The sequence below is a fragment of the Canis lupus genome, chromosome 13 (genome assembly GCF_003254725.2).
Source record: "Canis lupus dingo isolate Sandy chromosome 13, ASM325472v2, whole genome shotgun sequence".
NCBI lineage: Eukaryota > Metazoa > Chordata > Mammalia > Carnivora > Canidae > Canis > Canis lupus.
Window position 1 is genome coordinate 2,565,967 of NC_064255.1, and position 12,368 is coordinate 2,578,334.

The 12,368-nt window shown below is 40.7% G+C and overlaps 1 protein-coding gene across 8 annotated transcripts in view; it reads right to left on the bottom strand.

Moving 5' to 3' along the window:
- The window catches only part of SNX31 (sorting nexin 31), a 72,448-nt gene that overhangs the window by 3,321 nt on the left and 56,759 nt on the right, over positions 1–12,368 (bottom strand). For 3 of the 8 annotated variants that reach the window (XM_025450864.3, XM_025450863.3, XM_025450861.3), the window contains 2 exons: positions 7,190–7,267; positions 1,036–1,093 (listed from right to left, as the gene is read on the bottom strand). In XM_025450864.3, the coding sequence (XP_025306649.1) occupies positions 1,036–1,093; positions 7,190–7,267 (136 nt within the window). The remainder of the gene's footprint in view (positions 1–1,035; positions 1,094–7,189; positions 7,268–12,368) is intronic. The other 5 variants (XM_035710097.2, XM_035710053.2, XM_025450862.3 and 2 more) reach the window with 2 other exon arrangements.

A 12,368-nucleotide genomic window follows, 5' to 3' on the forward strand; every position in this document is an offset into this window, starting at 1 on the left:
AGTCTGTTTTAAAATTTTTTTACTGAGCTTATTCACTCAAGAAAGGACCCTTTTTTTTTTTGTTTTTTAAGATTTTACTTATTTATTCATGAGAGACACAGACAGAAAGGCAGAGACACAGGCAGAAGGAGAAGCAGGCAGGGAGCCCGATGTGGGACTCAATCCCGGCACTCCGGGATCACGCCCTGAGCGGAAGGCAGACTCTCAACTGCTGAGCCACCCAGGCATCCCAAGAAAGGACTTTATTTCATTTTTATAAATACTGTATTTATGTACTTAGTACCTTTATATATACAGCAGATTGTGTAACAGGAGCAGACCAATAATAAATTCTATTCAAATTTTACTTGGAGGTCACTTTTATTTCATTTACATACCCTAGGATTTGAATCTAGAAAGGAAGGGTTAATTAAGGACACAACTCTGGAGTCAAATTGTCTACTTCCTTCCACTACTGATTACTGTGCAACCTGGGGAAGTCACCTAACCTCTCTGTGCCCATTTCTTCTAATGATTTATAAGACTTTGGTGAGAATGAATGTGTTATTCCACATAAAAGTGCTTAGGACAGTGCCTGGCAATAAGTGCCTACTAATGCTTTCTATTGTGATATTTACTGTTACTGTTATCTGCCCAGCAGACCTAAATGCTTCAAATAGTATTTAATAAACTTCAAGGTTGTTTTATACAGAGTACGCTGCAGAGAATTCATGAAGCTAAAATGTAAACCAGAAAGAGGATTTTCAAAAAAACTGCATGGAGTGTGGAAAAAAATCACTAAAGAATTTTGTGTTCTTCTTGGAAATTTTCTATGTAAAAATGCAGGAAAGCATGTCCCTTGGCCCTATGGGGTACTACAGTAAAAATACTGTACTTCTGTGATGGTCCTCCAATTGGCCCAATTCTATGCAGAGGAGCTGCTGAGAAAGAAAATTCTGGCTTATTCTTAAAAGTAAAAAGAGTTTGGTTAAAGGGGGGAAAAGGACAGATTTATCAAAATTATAATGTATCAATTACATAATTTTACTCACAGACCTGGCTTTGTTGAATGTGGTATTTTTTTACTTTTGCCTTGTTCTGGAACTTCAATCTGCTAAATAGATTAGTAAAATGTCAGTCAGCACAGCCTGGAGAAGCAAGCACACAAATAATCTATTTAACTAGCACATTTCCCCTTCCACAATAATCCTCTTAATGGTCTCAAAGGCAGCCAGTCAGCAGGCACACCTGCTACCCATTGGCACATTCCCCTTTCGTTTGCAAACGTACAAATGTTGCAGAAATTGAGCCCCCAAAAGTGAAGCGAAGCCTAATGTTTAACACTGGTGGTTACCTATAGCTTTTGTGATTTAACACAGCTTCTCAAAGGACTTCACACAAAATGAACTCCTAAATCCTAAAATAATCCACAGAGCCCCAATCCATACACTGAATCAAACCCAAGTGGGGCTTTGATTAATCAAAAGGCACCACTAATTAAGTGAAGATCAAACTGAAGTTTAAGACACTTGAATATACCTCATATGCATAAGGTAAACTTAATATAACAGGGACCCAGCAGAAAACAGATGGCACACTCCTGAGGAGTGTTTTAAAAAGAAACTATTTGGGGCACCTGGGTGGCTCATGGTTGAGTGTCTGCCTTTGATCCCAGGGTTCTGGGATAGAATCCCACTTTGGCCTCCCTGCAGGGAGCCTGCTTCTCCCTCTGCCTGTGTCTCTCATGAACAAATAAATAAAATCTTAAAAAAAAAAAAAAGGAACTATTTAATGGCAGTGCAGACAGAATTAAAGTGAGTCCATGAAGGGATGTTGGAGATCCCAGGGGCAGTGAGGGGCTCAAGGGCAAATTTTACCATTCCTAGGCCTGAAGGGTCATGGGTGGCAGCTGGTACTGGAATGAGGAGAGCGAAAGCTGCAGAGAGGAAGAGGCTGCCTCCAAGAGCTTGGCCTTCAGCAGAAGGCTGCGCCAGCCACAGAGACCCAGCAGGGACAGAAGTGGAGAAATAAATCCCCCAATCTCACTTTTCTTCCACACTCCATCCAGTCTTGCTGGGTTTTCCCGTGGGTCAGAGAGCAAAGTGGCAGCACACAGAGATCAGAGAACAGAGCAGGGTGGAGAGTCAGAGAACCCAGAAAAGCGAGTAGTGTCTGGCACAGCCAGGAAGCATCATCTAGGCAGGGTTGAGGAGGAAGAGTTCTTCTACTCTTCCTACAGGAAAAGAACACTCTTATGAAGCAATTAGCATGATGTGCATGGCTCAACTTACCACTCAATGGCCATAACTATCTCCTTACTAATTGCCTTTCTCCTCCAACAAACTCCTTGACTCTGGATCCTCAAATCTCCAACAATTGCATGGTAAATATAGGCATTTGTAAATGAAAGGATGAAGTGAGACTTAATTAAGTTGTTTATCATTGTTTCTTATTCATGAGAATATAGAGAGGAACATTTCAAAATTAGTGGGATAAATAACATGACATTGCAAAAGGGCATGGTCTTTAAACTCCAGTTAACTTAATACTGTTATAAAACAGATTGCTTTGGAGGAAGGGTACTTGGGTGACTCAGTCAGCTAAGCATCTGCCTTTGGCTCAGGTCATGATCTCAGGGTCCTGGGATGGAGCCCTGCATCTGGCTCCCTGGTTCAGGGGAGAGCCTGCTCCTCCCCCTGCTTGTGCTCTGTGTCAAATAAAATCTTTAAAAAAATTGCTTTGAAAGACACAAAGGACATCCTCAAGGCTGGTATTCTTAATAGAAATGTTCATATCTTTGAAGCCTAACAATTTTTTAAAAACTAGTTATTAGGGATGCCCAGGTGGCTCAGTCCATTAAGCGTCTGACTCTGGTTTTGGCTCAGGTCATGATCTCAGGGTTATGAGATTGAGCCCCACATCAGCTCTGCGCTCAGTGCAGAGGCTGTTTGAGATTCTCTCCCTTCCCTCTCCCTCTGCCCCACTGCCCACTCACATTCTCTAATAAATACATAAAATATTTTTAAAAATTTGTTATTAAGTCTTAATAAATGAGAAGTTAATGCTCTGTTGTCTTACGTATGTTGCTAATATTACTGTCATTGCTTACAATATTACTTTACAGCCTGTAAGTATTCTCGTGCAATGAAATACAGAGTTAGCGAAAACAGCTCAGAATTTTTCTCTCTCCTATTCTCCTTTACCTTCTTCCCCTATGTTGAAATAAATAAAATAGAACCCACTATGAATGGTAAGCAATTTCTGATACAATCTGTATCCTTGACTTACATCAAGAAGGGCTTTAAATATTTTATATACTGGGGGGATAAAGTTGTTGGAGGAGAGAGCAAATCTTTTTTTTCATAATGCAGTATTCTTCTACGTTCTTCTTCATCAACAGGTAGTTTCTTTTTTTTTTTTTATTTTATCAACAGGTATTTTCTTTTAATAATCTGCCTACCTACTCCCACATGGTAATTTCTCCCAGCTCTCTAAAGTTTTGTCCACCTGCTATGCTCAGATCTTTCTCAAATGGGCTGGAATATATCTGTACTTTTTCTGTTTTCTAGAAAGTGCCAAGGGTTCAAAGGCTGACATTCCTGGGACATAACACTGCCCTTGCTGTTTCCCCTCCTCACCATGTGACAGAAACATACTTTAAAGCATGATTTCTGAGCCCATTGGCCTTTTACATAGTCTGGTCTTGCCCCAAATGAAATAGTAATGGAAAGAAAAATACATATGGTGATGTTAGTTGGCATTGGGGATAGAGGTATGAGGCAAGCCAGAATCAGAAAGCCATTTGGTTCTTTGTCATTTTCCAGAAAACCAATTTGGATATTCAGAACCTCTTTTGAGTAAACCTGAGGAAAAAATATACAGATAAACTAGGTGTGGATTATTAAAAATAGAAATTATTTTTCAGTTCAGAAAATTAGTCACCATCTTTTCCTGATACCTCTCATATATTTAGATTACGGTTCAATATATAAGATAATGACAATGATACATTTTCAGAAACTCATAGGAGCACATCTATTGCATAAAATACATCTGCTTTCTTTTCTTGATGTCTTTTAGATTTCTTTCAATGGCAGAGATTGCTGGTAGCCTACGTTAATATCTATTCTGCCCTTCTTTCTTAGTAATACCACCCAAATATATTTGGAGAGACAACTACCCTCTAAAAAGACAATGTTTACCAGACTCCCTTGCAGCTAGGTGTAGGCCTGGGGTGTGACTAACTCTTGGCCAATGAGCCGTAAGATGAAAATCTGTGGGACTTTGGAGATCCCTTCTTAAAGAAGAGAGGTGAGCCATTCATATCCATTCATACTTGCTGCCTAGAATGTGGAAATAATGACTGGAGCTCCAGCAGCCATTTTCAACATGAGGCAAAAGTCACAAACTGAAGATGGCCGAGCAGAAAGGTCTCTGGTGATATAATGGAGCCACCATCCCAGCCTTAGACTGACTAGCTCTGGGTTTCTTTTAGATGAGAAAGACACAAACTTCTGTTTTATCTAGGACACTTCTGTCTTTTGTTCTTCATTATATATAGCCAAACCTACTACCAACACATACAGTTTATTTTCAAATAAAATAATTCTTAAAATTCTGTTCTAGTTAAAAGGAGCAAATAATAAAAATTTATTAAAGGTTTTTGCATAGGAGCATAGCTTTAAAAGAATGTTATGATTTGTTTCCCCTTCAGGTTTACAGTTAATACTGCCTTTAAGACTGTAGGATGAGGGCAGCCCAGGTGGCTTAGCAGTTTAGCACTGCCTTCAGCCCAGGGCGTGATCCTGGAGACCTGGGATCAAGACCCACGTCAGGCTCCCTTCATGGAGTCTGCTTCTCCCTCCACCTGTGTCTCTGCCTCTCTCTGTGTCTCTCATGAATAAATAAATAAAATTTAAAAAAAGACTAAGATAATTTTGTTGTGTATTTACATTGTTTAGTACATTTATTTGATTTCAAATTTTAATAATCTCTTCAGAAATGGTTCAAGTCTTACCTTTGAAAGCATTGCCTATAGCTAAGTTAAATTAGCACTAAATTTCTTCTTCAAAGCCTTTCTTCTTACTAGGATAAAATAATACTATTTAATCTCCTTCTAGGGACTATCTGCTTTATTTATGGGGTTTATCTGGTTATAAGTTCCTTAATTTCTCTCCCCCTCTCCAGATTCTTCATGATAATCAAAATCTTGGAATCTATTCTGCCTTGCAAAATAGAGACCTCTGGATCCCAGTCCCTTTGATAAGTCCCTAGTCCCCCTTTATAAGTGATACATGTCAGTTTAGACTTTATGTATTTACCTAGAAAACTAGTGAATATCACAGTCATACATTCACATGGCTACTTTGAGTTCCACAGAATGATTTGTTCTGGTCAACTGTGCTTTGTGAGGAAGCTGGAACTCAGTATACACTCAAAGAGCTGACCTGTCTGCTCTCTTCACTTTCCAGGGTTTCATTTCACCCAGGGGTTTTCAGATGAAATTTCAGGTTGAAATGTGGACTATCCCTACAACATCTCCTTGAAAACCTAATTTCCTTTAAAAAAAATTTTTTTTTTATTATTTGTTTTAGAGAGAGAAAGAGAGCAAGAGGGGGAGAGAGGGAGAGAATCTCAAGCAGACACCCCTCCTGCTCTTGCTGAGTGCAGAGCCCGAGGCAATATGTGGCTCCATCCCATGACCCCAAGGATCATGACCTGAGCTGAAAACAAGAGATGCTTAACCGAATGAGCCACTCAAGTGCCCCCAAAATTCAGTTTTCCAGAGAAAGGGTCTTAACTTTTCTTTTTAAGACCGAAAATAAGAAAAAAAAAAAAAGAGCTTACAGAAATAAAATTTGTTGAGTATTTGGATAAAGCAATGCAATAGCGACTAATATGCTGATTTCACTATCGGCCACAGAGAAAGTATAGGTTTCAATTTGTGTGCAAATATGAAGAATGTAGTTACAGTGATTGGTTGTTTTGTTGTTGTTGTTGTTTTTAAAACTTTAAATAAGTCACTACCTTCTATTATTTAGTAAACTCTTTAGCTAGCTATTCACTGTTCAAGTATCTCCTGCATGAAGTAGGTAGCTTATATTTTATTCAGCCACATTTGAGAGTACTTCTCCCTTTTAATGGGGCTACTTCAGTTAACTATTTTTTCTTCTTCTTTTTATATATATAATAATTGGAGCCTAAGGGGGTCCATTCTGCCTAAGAGGTTAGATTTTATGACCTCTTTTTAAAAAGAGCATCCACAATTCTTTTGTTGCTTTGATTTGCTACTCTACAGTACATTTTTGAATTGTTCAAATACCAAGAGGGAGTAAATTTTATTTTCCCTAGGAAAATATTTTCAGTTCTAGAAGGAAGAGAAATAGGATAAAATTTAACTATTTTCTTAGAAAAAAGCTGCAAAGTCTAGTAATGAACAACGTTAAACTAAAGATGTCACCTATCTTCTTTTAAAGGACTCAATTTAAATGAAAACATTAGGGAACATTTTCAAATATGTTCTGTTGCATTTTTTAAATATCAGTATAACATTCTGCAAAAAAAAATTATGTTTATAAATGTCAACCAGGCATTAGTATTTGTTAACATTTTTAAACTCCAAGTGTACTGTCTTACTTGGAATATGCTTGCATCATGATGGTGACAAGGCAAGTAGAAAAGTTTAAAATCTCAGTGTCTCTTTTTACTGCCTGCCACCAACCCTTTCAATGGGTTACTAGGCCTTTATTGAAGAGACTAGAGAGGCAAAATTTATTTTACACTCAGAAAAATGTATAGCCTTGAGAGCTTCTTTTATTCTATGGCTTCTTTCAACCCCTAATGGCATTTTAATTTGGCACAGAAGTTTCAAGAAACTGAGTTCTTTCTAGAGACAAAATTATAGAGCTTATTTAAGTTCATCGCTGCTGTGTTAAAGACCTCTCAGGATCCTGACTTTATGATGTAGTTTTTATGGTAAATCTGGGATCTTCCATCTGGGGGAAAGCAGAGATTCAAGAATACAGAGCAACGTAAGGACCCTTCTTGGAAAAAACAGCTTGAATTCTAAAGACAGCTTGCAGAAGGCAGAGGAGCTCACTTCTGGGAGGTTGGGTTCCTCCCTTGAGGACCGGAATTTATCCATGTAGGTTAGTTTTGGCTAATGGTAGGAACTTAAGGTGAAATATATACACAGATAAAGAGAACTTACCATTTCTGGATTCTCTGCAGCTAGCTTTACCATCTTTTCTGAGATCATCTTTTTCAGGCAGCTACTCAGCAAAAAAGCCTAAAGAATCCAGGAATAAAGAAATCTCTTAATTAAAGAGAACTTGTCTTTCTTCCCTCCTCACACCATAAAGAAGATTTTGAGCTCTGCTCTCCAATCCTATGCCTTTAAGAATTTAGATGTCTTCTTTAATTTCCATAAATTTGCATAAGATGCAATTAGCAAGTACCCATATATTTTCTCAATTAGATGGATGTACTTACAGTCAATTTTTAAAAAGACAGAGAACTCGTTACATTTACTATCTTTTTCCCTCTTAAAACTTCCCTTCCTATTTTTCCTGTTACTTTGTAAGAGGCTGTTTTACAAGCAACAAATAACTTTGTAAAAACCCTGACTAATCAAATCAACCGATGATGATTGACCTTACATTTAATTGTATGCATAATTATTGAGAGACCTATTACTAGGCATAAATGGTAACCTGTTTGAAAGGGTATATTAGCACCTTATGGCTTTTACTGAACTAAAAAAAAATGGTTTTTCATCACTTTCTGGTTTTTATGGTATCTTTAATCATTCACTTTTAAGACTGATGGTTGCCCCTGATATCATCTGTGGCTTTTTGTTGGCTCATCACTGTTGGTGCCAGGATACACAGCAGACACCCTACTAAACAAAAGCTGGGGTTTCCTTTTTTCCAGGATCTTCACTCCATGTCCCAATTTAAGGTTTCCTACAATTTACCCACTTGCTCCTTTCCCATTCAACCTCTCTCTCCTTTGTCTTGCTCTCAATTCTTGGCTTGCATATTTCTCTTTTCGCCCTACTAACATTTGAGACAACTAAAGCTCAAAGCTTGAGGCTATAGGACATTACTATAAATTTATAGCATAAATTGATACCATATAAACTTATATACCGCACTGAAGGGAAGGGGTGATGGAGAGGAGGAGAAAGGAAAGAGAAAATCCAGGTTGGGATTGTGGAGGGTAGGACATAGAAAGTAGAACTAGAGGGAGAATGGCTACATATAGGTAGCCATCTCAAAGTCTTGCAGGGCTGTAGACTTGACAGGAATTTATTTTATTTAAGGGGAGAGAAAGCAGGTAGAAGAAAGGCACTACTACCAATAGGGAAAGAATAGAAGATGTGGGATTTACACACAAAAACAAATTTTGATTTCTTGGTTTAGCTAAGAACTAACCCTGTTCATCTCTGCATATATAGAACCTACACAAAACCAGGGTATGAAATAGTTAAACCACATAACCAGCATTGATAAAGCTAGGAAAGGTGTTTAATAATGCCCCCCAAGATGTGGACTGGATCCATATTCTTATACAATGTACAGAGATATGTAGGTTAAGACTTGGCTATGAACCAGGTAAGGTTCCTTCAATATAAAGGCACTGAGCCATTGTTTAAAGAAAGGGTTTAGAAAATATTGGGGTCCAAGCCCTCATTTGTACTTGAAAGGCACACAAGCCATACTTCTGCATTTTGCAGAAGTAGCTCTTCGGGTACATATCAATAAACCCACACTCCAAAGGAAATAAGACCTTACCAGGAATCCTTTAAAAGAATGTTTATTGCACTCTCTATAGTGGCTTAAACTCATTTGGTACAGACTAAAGGACCATAATAAAATTTAACTACTGAATTTAGCATTCTGGGCAAGGGTAGGTGGTTTCACTGCCAAAATCTATCTGCATCTCTCCAAGTGACTGCAAACCATCCTACCATTTCCCTAAGGGTGTTTCATATTCAAGGTGAACCTGACGGCCCATTTCTTTAACCTAGAATTTGGTTTAGCACTCTGTGTTTTTCAGAGGACCTTGGTATCTATTACCTCATGATTGTACCTATACTAAAAGTAGAGAGTTTCGGGGAGCTTTGGTTACCTGAGCCAGAATGCTCAAAGGAACTTAGTGTGATCACCAGCGACTTAAGCTGAATGAAATGCTGACACAAAGATTACTTTGATATTTTGGTTTTGTTTTAGAACATCTGCAATTTTGATTTCAATTTGAAGTTGCTTGAATTCGTTCATAGAATTTTTCAGCTGAATTTGGTGTTTAGAAAATTGAATCTTTTTTTTAAAAAACTTTTATTCCAACTTTATAAACCAATGGAAGACCGAAATAGTTTGGTGTCCAGCAATCCCTCCTCTCCTAATAGAACCTTGATTTTGTCTGATGACAAAGTGCCCAGCTCATGCCTACTCTAAGTTGATCATGAATTCTGTTCTTTTTTCCTAAATACTTGATTCCCAGACTGCCTTGAGCTAGGAGTGGTCATGTGACTCAGTCTTGGCCAATGAGACATAATGGAAAGTCTACTGGGGGCTTCTGAGGCAAAGCTTTGCCTTCCACACCAAAGGGATGTCAATCATCTACTTCCAGTATTCTTATTAAGTGAGATAAAAATCTGTATTGTCTAAGTTAGAGGTCAATAAATCCAACCCTTTACTTGTTTTTACAAATTTTTACTGGAAAACAGCTATAATCATTTGTTCACAGATTGTCTGTGGCTATTTTTGCGCTACCACAACAGAATTGGGTGGTTGCAACAGAGACCACATGGACCCCAGAACTAAAATATTTACCATCTGGGGAGGGGCAAGATGGAGGAAGAGTAGGGTCCCCAAATCACCTGTCCCCACCAAATTACCTAGATAACCTTCCAATCATCCTAAAAATCTACGAATTTGGCCTGAGATTGAAAGAGAGACCAGCTGGAATGCTACAGTGAGAAGAGTTCGCGCTTCTATCAAGGTAGGAAGACGGGGAAAGAGAAAAAAACAAAGGCCTCCGAGGGGGAGGGGCCCGCGAGGAGCCGGGCTGAGGCCGGGGCGAGTGTCCCCAGGACAGGAGAGCCCCGTCCCGGAGGAGCAGGAGCTGCACCGACCTTCCCGGGCGGAAAGGGGCTCCAGGGAGGTGGAGCAGGACCCAGGAGGGCGGGGATGCCCTCGGGCTCCCGGGGACACTAACAGGCACCTGCGCCCCGGGACAGTGCGCCGAGCTCCCTAAGGGCTGCAGCGCCCACGGCGGGACCGGCGGGACCGGCGGGACCCGGAGCAGCTCGGAGGGGCTCGGGCGGCGGCTCCGCGGAGGGGGCTGCGCGGCCCCGGGAGCAGCTCGGAGGGGCTCGGGCAGAGGAAGAGGCTCCGTGCGGAGGGGGCTGCGCGGTTCCAGGAGCAGCTCGGAGGGGCTTGGGCGGCAGCTCCGCGGAAGGGGCTGCGCGGCCCGGGAGCGCGAATCCACCAGCGCAGGCTCCGGAGCACAGGGCGCCGGGACACAGCCCAGGATCCCGCCTCCCCCGGGACAGGCAGAGGCCGGGAGGGCCCAGGACAGCGAGGACGCTCCTGCCCCAGCTGAGCAGATCAGCGGCCCCGCCCGGAGACTCCAGGCCCTGCAGACGGAGTTCCTGCCGGAGCTGACTCCAGGGCTCCAGAGCTGCCCCGCCACTGGGGCTGTTCCTCCTGCGGCCTCACGAGGTAAACAACCCCCACTGAGCCCTGCACCAGGCAGGGGCACAGCAGCTCCCCCAACTGCTAACACCTGAAATCAGCACAGCAGGCCCCTCCCCCAGAAGACCAGCTGGACAGACAACTTCCAGGAGAAGCCAAGGGACTTAAAGTAGACAGAATCAGAAGATACTCCCCGGTGGTTCTTTTTTTTTTTGTTTTGTTTTGTTTTGTTTTGTTTTGCTTTTTGATTTGTTTCCTTCCCCCACCCCCTTTTTTTTCTCCTTTCTTTTTCTTTCTCTTTTTCTTCTTTTTTTTCTTCCCTTTTTTTTTCTCTTTCTCTTTTCTTTCCTTCTTTCTCTCCTTTTTCTCTTTTTCCCAATACAACTTGCTTTTGGCCACTCTGCACTGAGCAAAATGACTAGAAGGAAAACCTCACCTCAAAAGAAAGAATCAGAAACAATCCTCTCTCCCACAGAGTTACAAAATCTGGATTACAATTCAATGTCAGAAAGCCAATTCAGAAGCACTATTATACAGCTACTGGTGGCTCTAGAAAAAAGTATAAAGGACTCAAGAGACTTCATGACTGCAGAATTTAGAGCTAATCAGGCAGAAATTAAAAATCAATTGAATGAGATGCAATCCAAACTAGAAGTCCTAACGACGAGGGTTAACGAGGTGGAAGAACAAGTGAGTGACATAGAAGACAAGTTGATAGCAAAGAGGGAAACTGAGGAAAAAGGAGACAAACAATTAAAAGACCATGAGGATAGATTAAGGGAAATAAACGACAGCCTGAGAAAGAAAAACCTACGTTTAATTGGGGTTCCCAAGGGCGCCGAAAGGGACAGAGGGCCAGAATATGTATTTGAACAATTCTAGATGAAAACTTTCCTAATCTGGGAAGGGAAACAGGCATTCAGATCCAGGAAATAGAGAGATCCCCCCCTAAAATCAATAAAAACCGTTCAACACCTCGACATTTAATAGTGAAGCTTGCAAATTCCAAAGATAAAGAGAAGATCCTTAAAGCAGCAAGAGACAAGAAATCCCTGACTTTTATGGGGAGGAGTATTAGGGTAACAGCAGACCTCTCCACAGAGACCTGGCAGGCCAGAAAGGGCTGGCAGGATATATTCAGGGTCCTAAATGAGAAGAACATGCAACCAAGAATACTTTATCCAGCAAGGCTCTCATTCAAAATGGAAGGAGAGATAAAGAGCTTCCAAGACAGGCAGCAACTAAAAGAATATGTGACCTCCAAACCAGCTCTGCAAGAAATTTTAAGGGGGACTCTTAAAATTCCCCTTTAAGAAGAAGTTCAGTGGAACAGTCCACAAAAACAAGGACTGAACAGTTATCATGATGACACTAAATTCATATCTCTCAATAGTAACTCTGAATGTGAACGGGCTTAATGACCCCATCAAAAGGCGCAGGGTTTCAGACTGGATAAAAAAGCAGGACCCATCTATTTGCTGTCTACAAGAGACTCATTTTAGACAGAAGGACACCTACAGCCTGAAAATAAAAGGTTGGAGAACCATTTACCATTCGAATGGTCCTCAAAAGAAAGCAGGGGTAGCCATCCTTATATCAGATAAACTAAAATTTACCCCAAAGACTGTAGTGAGAGATGAAGAGGGACACTATATCATACTTAAAGGATCTATTCAACAAGAGGACTTA